Source organism: Eptesicus fuscus, chromosome 2 (genome assembly GCF_027574615.1).
Source record: "Eptesicus fuscus isolate TK198812 chromosome 2, DD_ASM_mEF_20220401, whole genome shotgun sequence".
In the NCBI taxonomy this organism is placed as follows: Eukaryota; Metazoa; Chordata; class Mammalia; order Chiroptera; family Vespertilionidae; genus Eptesicus; species Eptesicus fuscus.
Window position 1 is genome coordinate 46,064,895 of NC_072474.1, and position 21,486 is coordinate 46,086,380.

Below are 21,486 nucleotides of genomic sequence, written 5' to 3' on the forward strand. Positions count from 1 at the left end.
CACCAGTTATGGCTGTTGCTTTATCTTGAGTTCAAAGAGAATGTGACGTTAAAGTTAAAGTTGTAAATACTTTATCTCAAGGGAAATTAGTCAAGCACTCTGAAAGTGTTTTTACTCTTAATGTGGTAAACAGGGAGATATTAGAATAAGTTTAATCACTTTATCAGTCATTATTTGCATCAATGTTTTTATATTATGAGTTTGTTATTGTTGTTGTATCATTTTGTTATTGTTTAGTTATTAATAAAATTATGTATTATTTTCATATACATTGTACTCATTTCCTTTTATCTCTCACACTTTTATTATAGAGAAAGGGCAAATAGCAATATTAAAATATTTCATCTAATTAATTCCCTTTCAATGTGCACAAATTTCATGCACCGGGCCACTAGTCATGTGTATAATGGAAAACAAAATATGAGTTCAGTAAATAATTTTTTCCTGTATATGTTTCAGATCATGTAATTTTTCTTCGAGATCTCTGTATATTTTCGTGACGTTTTCAAAAGTAGGTCTTGACATGAATTTGACTGATCAATTGCTCCTAGAGGACAAGCTCTATAGGATTCCGATTCAAACTCAGCAGCATCTGGAAAGAAAATGAATTATATTCTTTATCTAAACTACAACTAAGTATAAGTGTTAAGAAGAATAAAAAACATCTATATCTGACTACTATGCATAACACAAGCATACTATGAAATATAAGTATTAATTCAGTGATTACACACTGAATTAATTGGTATCATGGCTAAGTATCAGAGCTTCTGGTTTTCTCATCCTTCATTCATTTATTCAACACCATGCACTAAGGTAGTTACAAGATGAAGAGGACACAGCCCATCCATGAACAATCATCTATATATATAAAAGCGTAAGCAACCAAACAACCAAACAACTGGTTGACTGGTCACTATGATGATCACTGACCACCAGGGGGCAGATGCTCAATGCACAGGATTGGGCTCCCTCTTGTCTGGATCGGGCCTGCAGGGATAGGGATAAAACAGGCTATCCGATATCCCTCAAGGAGTCCCAGATTGCGAGAGAGCGCAGGCCAGGCCAAGGGACCCCACGGGTACACGAATCTGTGCACCAGGCCTCTAGTGTACTATAAACTGAAAAAAACAAATGAACAGGCAATTTCCACTCAGAGTCATAGATACCACCAGCCAATGTAACACAGGGCACTGTTGGAGCACATGGAGAAAACATCCCAGTTTTGTGTCAGTATTGTCAGCTTTTTGGTAGCAGTATAAGTGATACCTGAAGGGCAAAAAAAAAAGTATGCCAGAAAGAGAAATGAAGCAGATGCCAGGACTAGAAGTGAGGAAGAACAGTTGTGGAACTAGAACTGTCTAGTTTAGTTAGAGGCTAGAGCAAAAGGGCAGAGTAGGGTAAGTAGCAAATATAAGGCTGAATTATTTGGCAAGAACTAAGTGGATTTCAGTGTTTTTACTCCATGCAAAGGAATTTGGAGTTTTTCATGAGGGTAAAGGTAAAAGAATGACGAAGTCAATGACTGGAGTTTTAAATATCGCCCCTCTGGTGACAGTTATATGAACTGTAATGCTTAACTAAATATTACTAGATGAGTCTGGTTATCTGGCCTTATATCACATGAGAAGTGTATGAAGCCCAGTTTTCTGACCATAGTTTTGGTGTGTATGTCAATAGTGCATAGGCATGGCAGAGGAAAGGAAGGGAATAGCCAGACATGAAGAGAGATACATGGACTTCTGAGATTTTTAAAAAGCTGTGGAATGTGATGATTGCATGTGGAATAAGTATAGTCTTCCTTACGTTTATTCTTTCACATTTTTCATTTACTATGGATAAGAAAATATTTAATGCAGTATATCTTCTCCAAACATGGAAACAGATGCCATTTACTATTTTCAGTTTTTTTCAAAAATCAATATCTAAAATTATTGATAAATTTTTGCAACATACCTTCTTTTAGTTCTCTTGTTAGTATTTCTTCAAACTCCTGCCACATCTGAAATAGGTCAAATATTATTTTTAGTATTTAAGTTAAATAAGGGAAATTTTATAGGAGTGATATCTAGCTTATGAAATGTATCCTTTAAATACTACTTTTAGTGACTAGAACAAGCATGACAAACTCATGGCCTGTGGGCCACATGCAGCCCACAATGAATATTTTTGCAGCCTAGCCAATATAATGGTGTGTAAGAAACGTTTTAATAAATATTTGTAACTTAATTTTTACTATATCCTGTTATACATAATTACTAAAGCGAACTACAACGTTTGCTAATGACTGATTACTATAATCATGTTGCATTCATTTCCCCTAAGTGCCTTACAAGTAGGCACACCATTTCTCTCCACTAATACTAGCAGAGAATATTTTAGCAGCCAATTGCCACATCATTAGTCTTGTACTGACTTGTTTGGTGTGCACAATAGGAAATATTTCACTTTCAGAGAACAAGAAAAATAGGTTTATTTGCGTTATTCTCATTAATTTGTGCAGTTATTCAGTGTCTTAGTAAGTTAATGTTCAAGAAAAAGTATTAATTTTTATTAAAATGTTTTATTATTTTATGTTAATGATTACTCACTTATTTCAGCTCTTTCTATTCAGCATGTCTCTACTGAAATAAAACTACATTTCTATGAAAATTGGAGCTTTTGTTTTTTTGCAGCCCACATAAATTTAAACCTTGTTTACTTGGCCCGTGTTAGCTTTTGAGTTTGACATGCTTCAGTTACAGCATCAGCCCTTTGATCAAAGGGTCGCAGGTTTGATTCCTGATCAGGGAATGATATGTGGGTTGTGGGTTCGCTCCTGGCCCCCAGTTGGGGTGTATGCTGGAGGCAACCAGTTGATGTTTCTTACTTTCTCTTATTAAGTCTAGCATGATTTGGTGAACCAATGCCCCACAAGGAAACTAACTATGTATACCTAGAAACTACAACATTAAGTTTAAAATCAACTATTGTTTTTTTTACAATTTATATGGAAACTAGAGGTCTGGCGCACAAAATTTGTGCACAAGGGGTGGTTCCTCAGCCCAGTCTGCACCCTCTCTGATCTGGGATCCTCTTGCAATCTAGACTGCTGGCTCCTAACCGCTCACCTGCCTGCCTGCCTGATGCCGCTAACTGCACCCCTTCCTGCCTGATCACCCCTAACTGCCCTAACTGCCCTCCCCTGCCAGCCTGGTCACCCCTAACTGCCCTCCCCTGCTGGCCTGGTCTCCCCCAATTTCCCTCCCCTGCTAGCCTAGTCACCCCTAACTGCCCTCCCCTGCTGGCCTGGTTGCCCCTAACCACCTCTGCCTCAGCCCCGCCACTGTGGCTTTGTCTGGAAGGACATCCAGATGGATGTCCAGAAGATGTGCAGTCTAATTAGCATATTACCCTTTTATTAGTATATATACTAAAAGTAAACACCTCTTTCCTCCAAAAATATTAATTAAAGGAAAAAATTTCCACAAAAATATTCTCATGCATTGCTTCTGCATTTACATACTCTTTAATCTTCATCTTATAAAATAAGACATTATGTGATTTTTCTGGTGAGAACTAATGATAATACTTTAAGTTTGCATCATAACTTTGCTTAACAATTTATAGAAGTATTTAACATTTTCTTTTGGTACTCAGTATTCCAGTTTCACAAATTTGGAAGTACTTACACCCTATTTGGCCAAAAGGTTGTCTAAAAATCCTTAGCTTTGCTCTTCTACGATGTGTTATGATGAAGCCACATGAAAAAAGAAGATTGAAGCCTCATTTAGCACAGGCCTAAGCTACCTTTCTCTGCATTAAGAAGACCATAAAAACATCATCAAAACCATAAACCAATGTGCATTGATTGAAATGGGTATTTCAGTGTGTGACATCAGCATCATGGCAAAGTGAAACAGTCCTTCTGTATTTCCCCTAAAATCTGCAACTAGTGAACATCTGGAACCCAACAAAGGTTCCTTTGTTCAATCTCAAAAGTGGACATCTTGGAATGTGGAGGAAAGGCAGAATCCAGAGAAGTGCAGGGACAGGCCCCTACTGCAGTTCTCCAAGGACAAGGCTGAACTTACAGCCCCAGCAAACACAGCAGCAGTGGGGGAGTCAGAGTGCAGTTCCCACACCACTGCCCAGCAGCATTCCTTCTCCCCTCCTCAAATCCAGATTCCTCCCAGTTGCAGCTGTGCTCACACCACCATAGACTGGTAGCAGTAGCAGAGCCACGGCTCCATCCTCCACATGGCACAGTGCTGCTAGTAGCCAAAGGGAATGAGGTAGTGTCTCATTGGGCTCTCAAACTGGCTCCCCTAAACTGGCCACACCCCCCTTACCATCGTGGTGGTGCCCTGAGACCTGGATACAGCATTGGAACCCACCACCCTTGTTCACCCCCATGTACAAGGCTAAGCCTCCCACACCATGACTCACCACATTCCCTTCCCCAAGCTTAAGTAGTACAGGTAAGAAAAAACAAAATCTGTGCTATAGCACCATCTACTGGAAAACAAAAAGAAAGACCTCAGATTATTATCAACCTGTTGAATTGTGAAAATCACAACATTCGTAAGCAAGAAAAGTATTCATCACTTCAAATGCGCCACCATTCATCAAGCAGCATGGACGACTATGGTAACACTAACACAGAAAGAAAAAGACAATTCTCCAGAAATAAACTTCAAATAATGGATGATTGTGATCTAAATTAACAGAAAAATCAAAATGTCAATTATGAAGAAACTCAATGAGATACAAGACAACTCAAAACTCAGTTCAATGAGCTCAGGAATAAAATTAATGAACAGAGGAGTACTTTACCAAACAGATGAGAACTATAAAAAACAAGCAAATTATGGAGCTGAAGAATTCAATAATAAAATGAAGAAGGAATCCTATATAATAAAAGCCCCAAGAACCATAATGGCATAACGACCAGAACGAACAGAGATCAGAACCACCACAGCCCCTCTCTGACTGGCCCCACTCCCCAGCAGGTGGTTAGGGGCCATCAGGCAGGCAGGCAGAGTGGTTAAGCAGATGAGTGGTTAGGGGTGATCAGGTAGGCAGGCAAGTGGTTAGGGGTGATTAGGTAGGCAGGCAAGCGCTTAGGGGCGATCAGGTAGGCAGGCGAACAGTTGGGGCAATCAGGTAGGCAGACAGCCCCTCACTGGGCTGGCCCCACTCCCCAGCAAGTGGTTAGGGGTGATCAAGTAGGCAGGCAAGTGGTTAGGGGCGATCAAGTAGGAAGGCGAGTGGTTAGCGGTGATCAGGTAGGCAGGAGGCCTCTTGCTGGGTTCTCCCTGCCCCCCCAGCAAGCAGTTAGGGGTGATCAGGCAGGCAAGCAGAGCCCCGCAACCAATTGCCTCAAAGAGGGAGACCCAGGCCACAGCCTGCAGGAGGGATGCTCAGTGGCTGGGAAGGGAGGCGCTGGTGGTGGTGGATGCTGCAAGGCAGGGTGGTGCCAAGGCAGCTCCTGAGCAGGCACAGTGCCTGCAGCCCAGCCCAGGCCCCAGGGTCACAGCCTCCCTCTTCCTCCCTCCGCCACCTCCATGGCTTCTGCAGGGCTGGACTGCCACTCCTCCTGCTAGGATGCCTGGGCAGATCCCAGACCCTTCCATGATTGCGGGCTCTCTGCCAGGGCTTGGGCCCCTGACCAGACTCCCCAGCTTGGCCCTAACTGCAGAGGAGCTAACATTCACAACATTGGGAACATGATCGCCTTTTTGCACTTCCTGGAGGTGAAACTGGGCCAGAGGCCTCAACCTGTGAAAAGTGAGGAAGAGGAGCAGAGGAAAAGGTGCCGGGAAAAGAACAAAGTGGTGGCAGCCCCATGCCGAACAAGAAGAAGGAGCGGAAGGAGTTTCTGTAGCGGGAATCTGAGTGGCTGGAGCTCCTGAATGCAGAGTTGAAAACCCAGATGGAGGAGCTGAAGCAGGAGCGGCAGCAGCTCATCCTGATGCTCAACCGGCACCGTCAGGACAGACAGCATTAAAACCCCTGACTCCAGAAGGTAATCTACTGCTGGAGCAGCTGGAGAAGTGACCATGGGCTGGGAGGAGGAAGAGATGAGGAGAGAGAGGATGAGGAGGGTCCCAGAGGGCTCTTCCTTGCTGCATGAAAACTCTTCAATGAGGTTCAGCACGGCCAGCATCAGTCAGGCATTTTTGTCACACTCAGATCAGCTATTCCAGGGGAAGAAACCCAGGCTGATGAAACCCAGGACCAAGCGCTGAGACCAAAGTAGTCCTGAGGGGTCCTGTTCTGCCTGGGGCCAGGCTTGCAGGAGGCAGGACAGAGGCTCTGGGCCAGAGAGACGCCCAACCAGGCAGCTGTGAGCACTTCTCTGGCCTCTCCGCCAGGGCACCCACCCAAAGGACCTCCGAGCAGACAGGAAAAGCTATGAGTTGCAACCAAAATTAGGCTGAGTATGGAACTCAAGAGTGAAACTGCAATCTGCCTGCCCCCAGGCCTGACCCTGACCCTGACCCTGATCCTGATGCAAGTCTGGAGAAGGGAACAGTGCCAGACCCTGCTGTACCCACCCACCATGGTCCAGCTCAGTCCTGCCCCGAGTGGCAGCCAGAGCTCACCCTCGCCGGCCCTGCTGGAATTGCTGTGGGCAGGAGACATGGACGCCCTCCAAAGCACATACTCACTGAATGTTTACAGACTGGCTGTCCTGGCAGGGCTTTCAACTGCATGTTTTTTATACTGCCTTATTTTTTTAAATATTTTTTCCAAATAAATATTTTATACAAACATTATATAAATAGATTTCTGTAATCACTCGGTGTGATACAGTATAAATATGCTATGGTTTGTTACAAACAGATATTCAGCAGTTATGATCATTGCGTGTAACTTCTAAGTACTGTAGTCTCTGGGTGTTGGGGGTGGCAGGGGTGGGGTGCAGTTCATTTCCATCCTAGTAAACCCTTCATAGTACTCAGTTCTGTTTTGCTCAGTAAACATTACTCTTACTTAAAAAAAAAAAAAAAAAAAGGAAAGAAAGAAACAAAGAAGAAAGAAAGAAAGAAAGAAAGAAAGAAAGAAAGAAAGAAAGAAAGAAAGGAAGGAAGGAAGGAAGGAAGGAAGGAAGGAAGGAAGGAAGGAAGGAAGGAAGAAAAGAAAGAAAAGAAAAAGAAAGAAAGAAAGAAAGAAAGAAAGAAAGAAAGAAAGAAAGAAAGAAAGAAAGAAAGAAAGAGAAATCCAGGCCACCAGCCAGCGACGCTGTGACAGGTGTGCAGCTGGCCAGTAATTGCCCCACAGAGGGAGGCCCAGGCCAGTCAAGCCATTGCACCCCATGCCTGTCACCTGCAGAGGGAGGTGACCAGTGGCAGGGGAGGGGAGGGGCAGTGCTGCACAGATGGCAAGCAGTGGCAACGGCGGGGGCGGGGTGGGGCCAGCTGCCTGCAGCCTGGGGAAGGAAAGCCCCTATAGGCCCTGATCTCAGGCCAGGCCTAGGGACCCTACCCGAGGGGTCCCGGATTGTGAGAGGCTACAGGCTTGGCTGAGGACCTCCCCGCCAAGTGCACAAATTTTCATGCACTGAGCCTCTAGTATTTTAATGACAATGATACACAATGAAAGCTTGTGGCTATTTTAAGACTCCCTACCATTGCCATCAATCATTCAAGTGCTGTCAAGATATGCAGACATAAGTAAACTTCATTTTAAAAATTCAAATATTAAAAATAAATTAAAAATAAAATTCAAATATGTACTAAATTTATTTAGGAAATGTACACTTGCTCAACAAAACATTTTATAAAAATTGAAGTTAAAATGCAAAAGTAAATAGAAATTAAGAATGTTCTAAGAAAATGACATTTTCACCTAAAGACAGAAAATAATCCTTTTAGTGCTACAAGTTTATTTAACTCATAAAAAGATTTATGTCCATTTCTTTAAATAGCAAACATTCATATTTAGGTGTTAATCATTCACTTATGCTTAGGAGTAGAAAAGTCGGGGTTCAGAAAAACTTAAAAATTATTGTCAACCATCACCAAACTAAAATCCATTAGAAAGTAACCCAAAGCATCTCCAAGTATACCATTAGTTACTAGACAATAATATTTAATTTCTAAAATACAATTTAAATGCAGCTTTTCCAGAAATTTAAAATGTGTTACTTTAGTCATATTTATTAAATAACGTTAATGATAGGTATATATTGAAAATGAGAGATCCAGGGACTTAAAAAAGATTGCAATTTTCTGTCTCCTTTCTATATGAGCACAAATAATTACGACTTTTTATTAGTGTGCCCTAGCAGATTAAGAACTCAGAATTTCACTAATTAACCATGAGAATTATATCAGAAATCTGAAACCCAAGGGGAAAAATGATAATACAACTAACCTTAATTACATAAGTTGAAGTGCATGGCCTTGAGGTTGGAAGCTCCAAGTTTTCTCTTGGAGCAGAATATCTATTGGGCACAAAACTATTAAGATCTCCTGCACATGGTGTCTCCAGGACTGGCATCATATCACGAGTGCTATGCAAAAATCTATTCTCCCCTTTCTGTAGCAGAAGTTCGGTTCTGACCTCTGTTAGCCTCTCCTGAGTCCTATGAAGATTATAAACAAAAAATGCTTAGTATTCTATTTTTCCCAAAATGACTTGCATTTTTTTAAGTTGCCATAATAGTAAATGGAATTTCCCATTAAAAAGCATTTTAACATCGAAAATGTGTCAAAGCAGATCTACTACTAGTATACGCAAGTAGAGGTTCAAAATTGTCCTAAAGAACTACTTAAGTTTCCAGGGAGTAGGGGGAAGGAGTTCCTAACAAGTAATTCAAAGTAGGGCAGGGAGAGAGATGGCTGTCAGTGAGGTAGAGGGCTTATCAGGGAATACTTGCTGCCTTATGGAAAGGTGGTACTTATAGGATTCTTGAGGCTGCCCTTGGACATGTTTAGTAAACCAGTTTAGAGATTTAAAAAAAGAAGAAAAATCCCTTAAAGACACCGTCAAGCATTGCTTTCACCGTCCTTGTACAATACAGGTAGTACAAGGAGATATTAACCATTTCACACCAAGGCATAATTTTGAGCAACCTCTGAGGAAGAATAAGATAACCTAGCTAGTGATCAAAATGAACTAAAACAGCTCAAGTCCATCAGCTTATAACACTGTTACCAAGGCATTGGAGGTGGAACCTGCCCTTTCCGTCTTCCATTGTTTTTATCCACTTTGTCAATTATACTGCCCTTCACCCTTACATTAATCTTTCCCTATTTAACATGTATGTCTTTATGTAGAATAGAAAAATTATAAAGGATAGTTTGTCTAAAGGTGCCCTCTAGTGATAATAACAAAGATCACAATCAAGAAAGTAAATTTACCAAGTACCAAAATGTGTTGGAGTAACTTAACCCTTTGTGTTTAAGTTGTTATCTTAAATATTTCTGTTTAGGGGAATTCTGACAAGCAATTTTATAATAGTATCACTGTCTACATTTTAGAGCTTCAAGACACTCAGCTTAAAGACTAGTAGATCAGATTAACTACATGAAAATATTAAGGGGAAAAAAATAAAGGCACATAAAAGCAAAAAGGGGGAGAGATAAAACTGTCCTGCAAGAACATTTGAAAGGTAAGTTTATTTACTAACATCATTTTCCAAAGTAATACTATTTAGTTAGCTTTCACGTCCTACTAATCTCATGAACCTGGAATGATAAAAATTATGCTTTAAGTTTAGAGGCTAATAAATGAGTTACATTTATTATTATGATTCTGCATTTTACTTACTCAATTAGTTCACTTTCCAATGTCTTTCTGCCTTTCAATTCTTCTAAGTAGAGTCGCTCATATTTTTCCAATTCGCTTCTGCTATCATTTAAAAAAATTCGCACTTTGGAGAGTTGTGATTCCAGATCTTTATTTCTGAGTTCCAAATCACTTCTTATTGAAGCATTACGATATTCTATTAACTGCTCTGAGAGTTCTTTAGATGCTATTTGTGTCTAAAGCAAATAAAAAGGATAAATTTTTAAAGTAAGTATAACCTAAACAATTATAGTATATTGGTTTTCTTTAGTTTGAGTCAACAGAGATCAGCTTTGAGTATGAAAAAAGCTGAATTTAAATATCTATCATCAAAGTCAACTGAATTAAATCTGAGTTATAAAGTTAATCATTTTATTAGTACTCATGTAATCTGATAATTTAAGGAAAAATAGAATAATTTAAAATTTTTTAAAGTTAAACAACATAACTTAATTCAAGAGTATGGAATAATTTTTAAATCACGTTTTTTCCCTTTTCTTCCTAATAGTCTCGTTTTACATAAACTAGTCTTAAAAATAAAATGATCCTCTAGTAAGAATCATTTGAAAAGATCAATTTAGTGAAACTGAAATATTAAAAAGGAAAAACAAATGCCACCCCCTATTTCCAGAAATAAATTGCTATTAAAGGAAGCAGAGGAAATGCAAAAACACTCTATATATCCAAAATGTAATTTTCAGTGAAATGAATTAAAGCACATTAAAGATCAACAAATTAACCTGTAAAATTAGATTGACTTGTTCTAATTTGTCTTCTACATCTCTTCTTGCTCTTTCTTCAATTTTCTGTTTATACAGTAATACTTCACTGAGTTCTACCATGTTCATTTCCATATGTCTTTTCAGGTTTACTATTTCTTGTTTCAACTTCTGTTTTTTGTTCTCTAGTTTTTCACATTTCTTTTCTATTGCTTTCATAGATAATAACTCCTGTTGAAGAAGTTTATTTTTTCCATCCAGACATACACATTTTGAAGATGCAGTTTTCAGTTTCACTATAAGATCATCATTCTGCATGAATAAAATAATATAGTTTCATTATGAAGGAAGTAGACTGAGAATAGTCTAACAACACCAGTATAAAAGTTGGAAATTAATTCAGTTGAATAATATGTTATCTGTACTATAGAAGAATCCTAGAATGTGGAACATCAAATTTTTCAGAATCAAGAACAAAGTTAAACCCACCAGGAGTCACACAAAATATATTTTTTACCGTTGTTGCCTTTGCCACACAACATCTGTACTTAATTTTACAATCTTTTTTCTATAATTGTTTTGTCTTCCTCCACAAGATGACTATATGTCACCTTTTAGTAGAAAGTCTCTTACGTCTTCCCCCTCTTAATTCTTCATAATTTTAAACAAGTTTTAGGAACATCATATTGAGGTATTTAGGCCTCAGTCAACATATGCCTCCCAAAATAAGACTTTCAAAATCAGACTCTAATTAATGAATCTTATAAATATGGATTCTAACGACACAAGCCTTTTATTTAACTACAAACGTTTGATTCCAATTTGAATTGCATTCCAAAAATAAATGATTCCCAGGATTAAGGAGAAATCACATCTTTCACTGTGAAAGTTTAGTGAGATGAGCCCTATATTTTTTATATACAAATAAACAAACAAAAACCCCAGCTTAATTCAATAGTGCTATCTTGTAATTCTTTGTTACTTCCCAGAAAATAAGAGAACATATTAAACAACAAAAACAACAAACTAGCTGGAATGTCAGTGGTAATGACTTAGGAAGAACTATTTCTTTTAGATATAATGATTATTTGGTAACACAAAGTAAGTAGTGTGGAGTTTTTAAAACATGTCTACAAATTCTTTGGCACTTCTCCATGGAATAGGTGATGGCTTTAGTAAGTAACTGGTTTCTAGTGAATACAATGTGGTGGAACCGCTATGTCACTTCTATGCCTGGTGATACAACTTCAGTCTATCTTTCTCTCTCTAGGAAAGCTCACCCTGAGAACTCAGCCATCGTGTTGTGAAGAATGAAGCAGACAGGTCACAGAGAGCTGAGCCTGCCCAGCTAACATCCCAGCCAAAAGCCTGTTGCAACTGACAAACACATGAATGAATAAGACTTTAGATGATTCTAGACCCCAGCTTCTTGTCATGGTGAGTGGAAAAGAAGTGAGCCTGGCCTAATTGCAGATTTGTGAACAAAAGAAATGCTGTTCCAGACCAATGGGTTTGGAAGTGGTTTATTAAGAAGCAATAAATAAGTGGCACAGATACTGATGCTAAAAAGAGTGCTGCCCGCCCCTAAAAAACACCATGCACATATAAGAGTGCCTTTGAAATAGGAGATAGGTAAGTAGAACCTAACATAATGCAGAGGAGTGAGAGAATGACAACCAAAAGGGCCTCCAAGAAATGGTGAGTGGAGGCCTGATGATCCCCGAGGAGGCTGCCAGCAAGGGCTTCTAGAAAAATGAACAAAATGACACTGAAATGAGGATGAAAGGGGACACTCACATGAAGCAGCTAAAAGAAAAATCTATGAGAAAGATAAGCTAAGGAAAGACTGTTAAATATAAAAGAACCAGGATTTATTCGTTTCTCATTTATAGCCTCCCCCACATGGTCAATTGTCAAATAATGCTAAAATAAAGAAATGGCTTCTGGGCTAAGATCAAATCCATGGTTCTTCCAGGAAAACATGGTCTAAGGATGAAGCCCATACTATAAAACCCTTAAGATCTCAGAAAGATTTAAGTTGGTGCCTCAAATTCCTTTAAGGATCATCCTATATAATAAAAGGCTAATATGCAAATTGACCGAATGACGGAACAACCAATCACTATGATGCGCACTGACCACCAGGGGGCAGATGCACAAAGCAGGAGCTGCCCCCTGGTAGTCAATGTGCTCCCACAGGGGGAGCGCTGCTCAGCCAGAAGCCAGGCTTATAGCTGGCGAGTACAGCGGTGGAGGCGGAGCCTCTCCCTCCTCCCCGACAGCACTAAGGATGTCCGACTGCCACTAAGCCATCAGTCAGACATCCCCCAAGGGCTTCTGGACTGTGAGAGGGTGCAGGCTGGGCTGAGGGATCCCTCCCCTCCAGTGCATGAATTTCATGCACCAGGCCTCTAGTCAGAATATAAGAAATGTAAAGGCATAGAGCATAGACAATCATATTGAATGTAAAGTATAATTGAAAAATAAATTTTAGGGAGGAGGAGAAAATGGCGGCAGAATAGACAGACGTGTTCTGAGCCTTCCCCCGGAGCATTAAGAAAGAACAGCTGAGGGTCGCACTGGGAGTGTTTGTTCTCAAGCTAAGGGACAGCTGAACTCCAGGAGAAGGTGGGGGACTACTGGATGGGGTTCCCCTGACCAGGCAGCCCCCACTGCAGCTGCAGCTGGGTCCCTTCCCGGAGCTACGGGCTCAGACAGGAAACCTTGCCATCTTGCAAGGGAAAGTAGATCTTGTCAGAAGCCTGAAAATCAACAACTGTGGCCACCGCTGAACAGCTCTGAGCCCCAGAACACCGGTCCCAGGTGGCACGAACGTTTAGACTCAAAGGAGCTCTTCACTCCACCACAGAAAGGTCAGATTTCATGGGGATAGGGTAAGGTCTCTAGTCCTGGTGGGAGAGAAAATCACGCACGCACTGGTGGTTTGCAGGCCGGCCACGCCCCCTGGCAACCCAAGTGGAGGCCCTGGTATCTGGAATTTATTTTCCTTCTACAATTGAAACTTTGTAGCCTGGAGCAGAGCCAAGCCAAGCCTGGGGCTCCCTCCGAGGCCGCAGCCATTGTGTTGGGGTTATAATTGAAACTTTGTTGCCTTAAGCAGGTGAGCCCGGCCAGGGTGTGTGGAAAGCTTTGCTTCCCCTGTTGCCGGCGGCAACCCTGGCCTGCTCTCTCAAGCTCCATTCTGCCGCCATTTGTTTGAATTTGTTTACCTTCTATAATTGAAACTTTGTAGCTTGAGTGGAGGCTTAGGCCTGGAAATGGCAGGTGGAAAGCTTGGCCTCCTCTGTTACCTAGGAAACCTTGCTCTCTGTGGCTGTAGCCATCTTGGTTTGGGTTAATTTGCATACTTGCTCTGATTGGGTGGTGGGCGTGGCTTGTGGGCGTGGCTTGTGGGTGCGTCGGAGGTATGGTCAATTTGCATATTTGTCTATTATTAGATTAGATTGGCAAACACCAGACAAAGTAAGAATCTTAAAAGCGGCCAGAAAGAGACAGAAAGTTACATACAAAGGAACCCCCATCAGACTAGCAACTGATTTCTCAATAGAAACTCATCAGGCCAGAAGGGAATGGAATGAAATATACAAAGTCATGCAAAGGAAGGGTCTCAATCCAAGAATACTGTACCCAGTAAGGCTATCAATCAAAATTGAAGGTGAAATCAGGAGCTTCACAGACAAAAGAGGACTAAGGGAATTTCTCACCACCAAACCAGCAATGCAAGAAATGCTAAAGGGTCTGCTGAAAAAAAAAAAAGGGGGGGGGAGGGCAGTTGTGGGTGATCAGGCCGGTGGCGGGGGGGGCATTGGAAGTGATAAGGCCAGCGGGGGAGGGGGAGAGCAGTTGGGGGTTATGGGTGAGCAGACTAGTAGGGGGGCCAGTTGAGGGTGAGAAGGCCATCAGTGGGGGTCAGTTGGAGATGATCAGGACAGCGCAGGGGCAGTTTGGAGTGAGCAGGCCAGCAGGGGTCAGCTGGGGGCAAGCAGGCCAATGGGGAGGGAAGGTGGAGGTGAGCAGGGCGGGCAGTTGAGAGAGACCACACTGGCATGGGGGGAAGTTAGGGGTGATCAGGCTGGCGGGTGGCATTTGGGGGTGAGCAGGCCAGCGGCAAGGGGCAGTTGAGGGCGAGAAGGCCGGCAGGCAGAGTGGTTAGGGGCAATCAGGCAGGCAGGTGAGTGGTTAGGAGCCAGCAGTCCCGGATTGCAAGAGGGATGTCCAACTGCCAGTTTAGGCCTGTTCCCTGTAAACCAGCAGTAGGACATCCTTCGAGGGGTCCCAGATTGGAGAGGGTGCAGGCTTGGCTGAGGGACACCCCCCTGCACCCGTGCACGAATTTCATGCACCGAGCCACTAGTTATTACATAAAACAACTTGTAATATGCAAGATGACTGGGAAAGAGGTCTCATAAAATTTCATTACTGGCATAAGGACAGACATATAGATCAATGAATTAGAAGGGAGAATCCAAAAATTAACCCTCACATTTATGACCAAGTGCTTTTCAACAAGGGTGCCAATCAGTTAAATCTTATATAAGTTACACTGAAATCATTCTTTATACTATTGACAATGGCAGCAAATGGAGAACATAAAGCCCAGAACATATTCCCAGTACTTCAAAAACTTATTACCAATTCCACTAGCCAACAGTACTTTTCTGCTTATAACAATGTATAACTTATGTCCTCTCTGTACTACTCAGTGGGCAATCATCACGAGCTACAATGCAAACAGCACCTCTGGGACTGAGTACCTCACTTACATGACCTGACAAGTAGGGTAAAGCCACTGACATGGATATAATGGACTCTATTGCTAAAGCAAAGTTCCCAAATCTATTCATTCCCAGCAACTGTTTATGATGGACTACTTTAGCAAGTATTCTGATGAGTAGATTAAGGTGATGTGCTATGACATATCAAAAAAGCCATTCCCAGAGCTTTACTTTTGGAAAAGTGCTATAAATCTATAAATCCCAGTTCTGGCTGCATAATAAAAGAAGGCTGATTTCTTTTTTTTTTTTTTTCCTTAAAATGAGGGTTAAAAAAAAGTGAGCTTCTGATTAAACAATTCTCTATTATATTTATATTTAATTGCTTAAAATATATTGAGATTAAGAGCTTAAGTATATCAATGTCTCCAAGAAAAAGTATTGATGTGGTATAGGCATTTAATTTTATCCTAACAATAGATAAGCTACAACATTTTCAATTAATATAAAGATAGGTACCATCATAGCAAATAATATACCCCATAGACAAATTTATACTTAGAAAGACAAGATTATCTGTCATGAAAAAATAAAACAATGTAAAATTAAGGACTAAATTGTTCTGCAAAGAAGAATTGACAAGTGTTGAAAAGAATGAGATCAATGGAGAGTTAGAACAGTAAGAGAACACATCATGAAGAAGGAGAGATTGGGAGCCAGGTCCAACTAGATGAAGGATTAGGCAAGAGGAGTAGAAACTGAAAAGACAGAATGGACAGCATGAGTAAAGGCTGAGAGATGCTGAAATCAGCCTAACTAAATCCAATGGCAGGAAAACAGAAACATATGTTCACATGATGACTTGTACACTAATGTTCATGGCAGAATTAGCAATAGCTAAAAAGTGAAAACAGCACAGTTCCATCAACTGATTAATGGTTAAGTAGTTTAGCCACACAATGAAGCATTACTCTATAATATGGTTGAAACTTGAAACGTAATGTTACATGAAAGAAGCCAGTCATATTGTGTAATTCCATTTATATAAAATATCCAGAATAGGCAAATCTATAGAGACAGAAAGTAGATTGGATATTGCCTCAGACAGGGGGAGATTAGAAGCTGAGAGTGACAGCTAAGAGAGGTGGAGTTTCTCTTGGGGGTGATGAAAATGTTCTATAATTGATTGATGTGGTAGCTGCACATCTCTGAATACACTAAGATACTGAAATGTTCATTTTAAAATGGCAAATTATACGATGTGAATTATATGTCAATAGAGTTTTTTAATCCAATGGTACATCTTGATAATTTTCTTAATTCTCTATGGTGGGTGTACATATCATAATAATCTGAATATTTCCATGCTTTGATAATATTTTCAAAATTAAGATAAAATGAAGGAAATATTTACTTCGAGGGGTTTGTATAATGACCTTCACATGCAAGTTATTCTAAAATCCATGAAATATATACAGATTTTATATCCATTCACAAAAGTGAAGGTTAAAAAATAAGGTAACTTTCTAAAATATTCCATTAAACATGGTTTTGTCTAGTTGCCTCATCATGGTAATGGTGATATCACTAAAAAATATGACTTAGTAGGAAAAATATGAGGAATTATGCATAAGTCTCAACTTTCCTAAGGATAAATATTATAAAATACATACAATACAAATGGCAGAATGAAAGACAGAGTTTAAAAAATAAGTGCATTATAAAGATAATAAAATTGTAACAAATTAATTATAATGAAAATACAAGCGAGAGCTGCCCATGAAAATTAATACCCTAAAAACATTATATTTGTGTTTGTAATTTATATATCTCCCCAGGGAAGAGAAGCAAAAGAAAAAAATAAATGATATTACATCACACTAAAAAGTTCTTGCACAACAAAGGAAACCATCAACAAAATGAAGAGACAGCCTACTAAATGGGAGATAATATTCAGCAATTATACATCTGATAAAGGGTTAATATCCAAAGTTTGTAAAGAAGTGATATTACTCAACACCAAAAGATCTAATTTAAAAATGAGCAGAGTACATGAATAGACACTTCTGCAAAGAGGACATACAGATGGCAAAGGTGCTCAACATCACTAATCATCAGAAAAATGCAAATTAAAACCACAATGAGATATCACCTCACATTTGTCAGAATGGCTATCATCAATAAATCAACACACAGCAAGTGTTGGTGAGGATGTGGAGAAAATGGAACCCTCATGCAATGTTGATGGGAATGAAAATTGGTGCAGCCACTATGAAAAACAAAATGGAGGTTAAAGAAAGAATTAAAAATGGAATTGCCTTATGACCCAGAAATTTCACTTCTGGCTATATAGTCAAAGAAACTCAAAACACAGATTTTAAAGAACATATCCACCCCTATATTCATTGCAGTGCTATTTACAATAGCCAAGCTATGGCAGCAGCTCAAGTGCCCATCAATAGACAAGTGGATAAAATTGTATATTACTCAGCCATAAAAAAGAATGAAATAATACAATTTGCAGCAACATGAATAGACATAGAAGGTATTATGCTAATTGAAATTAGGCAGAGAAAGACAAATACCATGTGACTTCATTTATATGTGAAATATAAAGAACAACATAAAAGAACCCTCCCCCCCCAAACACACAAACACACACACACACACACACACACACACATAGATACACACACACACACACACACACACAGAGAAGCAGTCTCATAGATACAGAGAACACACTGATGGTGGCCAGAGGAAAGTGGGGTTGGTGCACTGGGTGAAAAAGGTGAAGGTATTGAGAAGGACAGATTGTAGTTACAATATAGTCATGGGGAGGTAAAATACAGCATATGAAATATAGTCAATAATATCGTCATAATTATGTGTGGTGCCCGGTGCATACTGGGAATATTGGTGGGAAGGGGGACAATTTGTAAAGTTTATGATTGTTTAACCACTATCTGTACACCTGAAACTAATACAAAATAATATTGAAAATATACTGTAATCGAAAAAAGTTTTAAAATAAAAGTTAAAAACAAATGAAAAGAAACCTAAGTTAAAAAACCAACAAAACTTGTAGCTGGCACTCAATGAAATGGCATATCATGGTATCCTCTAGAATTAAATAATAATATATATGTTTATATAATAAGACTTTCAATAAGTGGATATTCTTCTGAAAAAATAAAGTTGGATCTAAACCTCTAACTTTGTGTAAGCATAAATTCCCAAAAGTTCAAAAATTTAATATAAGATGATGAATTCTTGAAAGTAAAAAAGTCACAAGTGAATTTTTGAGTTTCAGAATTGAAAGGGCCTTTCTCTGAATCATCCCAAAACCAGAATGCATTAAATAAAATATTCACTCTAAATATACTTAAAAATTGAGTTTACCATCTGAATATATAGCTATTCCACAGTAAGAGTATTAACTCTGTTTATATTAGGATAGATTAACTTTCCTATTCTTTTTTCCTGAGAATATTCCAGAGATATTCTACTTTTCTAATATTTTCAGAGTCAGTTATAAAAACTAAATCTACTAATAAATGGTAATCTAAGCATTGTCTAGCACTTCTATATACATCAATGAACTCTTTCAGTTTTCACAATCTGAAATGGAGTGGTTAAAAAGATAAATAATTTTAGGATTTCCCACAGGTCTTCTGACTCCACAATTCATGTTCTTGCACCAATCCACAACTACTTCTCCAGTGTGAGTATATAAACACAAAAAGAGTCTTGTGTTTCAAAAAACAAATGATGACCAAGATAAAATTTATAGAGCTCTTCTTAGAAAATCATGAGACTATTTGTTACTGCAATAACTTTTATCTTCTTTTCATGATGTTTAAAGTAGTAATAAATGTGAAATGGGAAAATATTAGGAATAAAATATTTATCAATAAGTTACCACTAAGTATATATTATGGCAAATTATTGTCTTTTAAGCTCCTTATATTAAAATGGGATACTACTTAGAACAAACTGTTACTTTTCTCAAAAGTAGAAGAATGACATCTTACCTAATAATAGAGAAACATGTAAATTGACCGTCCTCTAATACAGCTACAGCCAATCAGAGTGAGTATGCAAATTAACCCTACAAAGATGGAGGTTAATTTGCATACATACCTGGGTCCCAGGAACCTCCTCAGCACCCAGGTCACTCCCAGCCGGCCATCCGAGGGGTCGAGCCTGTGATTGGAGGGGTGGGGTGGGGGGTGGGGGGGGTGGGGGGGGGGGGCTTCCCAAGCATAAAGCCTGGGGCTTGGGAAGGGGCAGAGCCTGCGACCAAACACAGACCATCGGGAAGTCAGCACTGGGTTGCCCAGCTGCAGCCTGGCAACCCAACACTGACTGCTCAGGTGGCTGAGACCCAGAAAGTGAGTCAGGATCTGATCGGCAGCCTCAATGGAAGTTGTTGATCAGTGTACTTACCTCTCTCTTTCTCTCCCTCTTTCTTTCTGATCTTCGCCAGCAGCCAGGCTTTTCTTTCTCTCCCGGCCTCCGTGGGGGCTGCTGTTAAGCCCCACTTCTTTGATCAGGCCCAGAGATAGGCCTGGAGATGCTGACTAGCATAGGAACTGACCAATGAGACCCAAAGGTGGGTGCTGTGGGGAACCAATGGCTGCCTAGGAGGAGGAGCTTTTTATGCTGACTGGCATAGGAACCAACCAATCAGAACCAAAGGTGGGTGCTATGGGGAGCCAATGGCTGTCTAGGAGGCGGAGCTTTTGATGTTGACTGGCGACCCAACACTGACTGCTCAGGTGGCTGAGACCCAGAAAGTGAGTCAGGATCTGATCGGCAGCCTCAATGGAAGTTGTTGATCAGTGTACTTACCTCTCTCTTTCTCTCCCTCTTTCTGATAGGGACCGACCAATCAGAACCAAAGTTGAGTGCTGTGGGGAACCAATGGCTGCCTAGGAGGCAGAGCTTTTGACTCTGACTGGCATAGGAACCAAACAATGAGAACCAAATCTGGGTGCTGTGGGGAGCCAATGGCTGCCTAGGAGGTGAAGCTTTTGATGCTGTCATAGGAACCAACCAATCAGAACCAAATTGGCCAGCAGAGGAGGGCAGTTGGGGGTAACATCAGGCCTGCAGGAGAGGGCAGTTAGGGGTGATCAGGCAGGCAGGCAGGTGAGCAGTTAGGAGTCAGTGGTCCCAGATTGTGAGAGGGATGTCTGACTGAATGGCAGTCGGACATCCTGCAAGGGGTCCCCAATTAGAGTGGGTGCAGGCTGAGTTGAGAGAATCTCCCCTCTGTGCACAAATTTCGTGCACCGGGCCTCTAGTCTAAAATCTGATCTCTGAACAGGCCATACTTTCTTCCTTACCATCAGTGAAAAAAGAAATTAACCTCTATTAATATATCAAGGAAATGAAATCACTACCCCAAACTGGAACATCTGCTGTTAGTAGCAATACTTTTGAGATCATGGAAAGTACATTGATTCCCATGGAAAATATTAAAAGCCTTCACTTTGGATGAGGCCATTGTGAATGTCACTACTTAACTGTTGGAGACAAATGGATTTGAATTAACAATATCAATTTATCCAATGGATCCAAAATGCCACTTCTATATATACACATATATAGATGTGATTTTAAAATCCTCTATACTTTTCATATGTACAGTACTGTTTTTTAAATATATACACACACAAATACATACACACAGGCATTTGAAAATGACGAAATAAAATACCTCAGAATTCACTTCCTTATTAGTTTTTTCTAACTCCCTTTGTTTGCAAAGGAGCTCGGCCAGATTTTCATCTTGTAATTTTCTGGCACTCTGTTCTTGAGAAAGTTGCCTCAGAATGTCATTTCGCTCTCCTACAACCTAGAGATACATTTCATTTAGTTTTTTATGTCATATCAATAAAAAAAAAGTCCAAAGTTTAAGAACAAAACCTTAGTAAAAACTGTTAAAGAAAGTAGGCACAAGAATCTTCATTTTCCATGAAAAACTCAAATTGTAATTTAAGTGATAGCTAAATTTATTCTTTGAGCACAAATACAGTATTGTGAAATAAAATTTCTTTATAAAAATTTGAATAGTTTCATCACAGTCTCAAGGCAATTTAGCTTCTATATTAGCATTAAAAAATTTTCCATCATGGATGGACCTGGAGAATATTATGCTAAGTGAAATAAACCAATCTGAGAAAGATAAATATCACATTATTTAACTCATTTGTAGAATCTAATGAACAAAATGAATTGACCATTAAAAT

General features: G+C 39.9%; 1 protein-coding gene across 1 annotated transcript in view; it reads right to left on the minus strand.

Annotated features, from left to right (window-relative positions):
- Positions 1–290: 290 nt before the first annotated feature.
- LOC103293904 (ankyrin repeat domain-containing protein 26-like) overlaps positions 291–21,486 on the minus strand; it is a 36,863-nt gene continuing 15,667 nt past the window's right edge. The window contains exons 11-17 of the mRNA XM_054721802.1: positions 20,926–21,092; positions 17,387–17,498; positions 10,518–10,808; positions 9,760–9,974; positions 8,362–8,572; positions 1,957–2,002; positions 291–592 (exon numbers count right to left, since the gene is read on the minus strand). Of these exons, the coding sequence (XP_054577777.1) occupies positions 456–592; positions 1,957–2,002; positions 8,362–8,572; positions 9,760–9,974; positions 10,518–10,808; positions 17,387–17,498; positions 20,926–21,092 (1,179 nt within the window). The 3' untranslated portion in view covers positions 291–455. The remainder of the gene's footprint in view (positions 593–1,956; positions 2,003–8,361; positions 8,573–9,759; positions 9,975–10,517; positions 10,809–17,386; positions 17,499–20,925; positions 21,093–21,486) is intronic.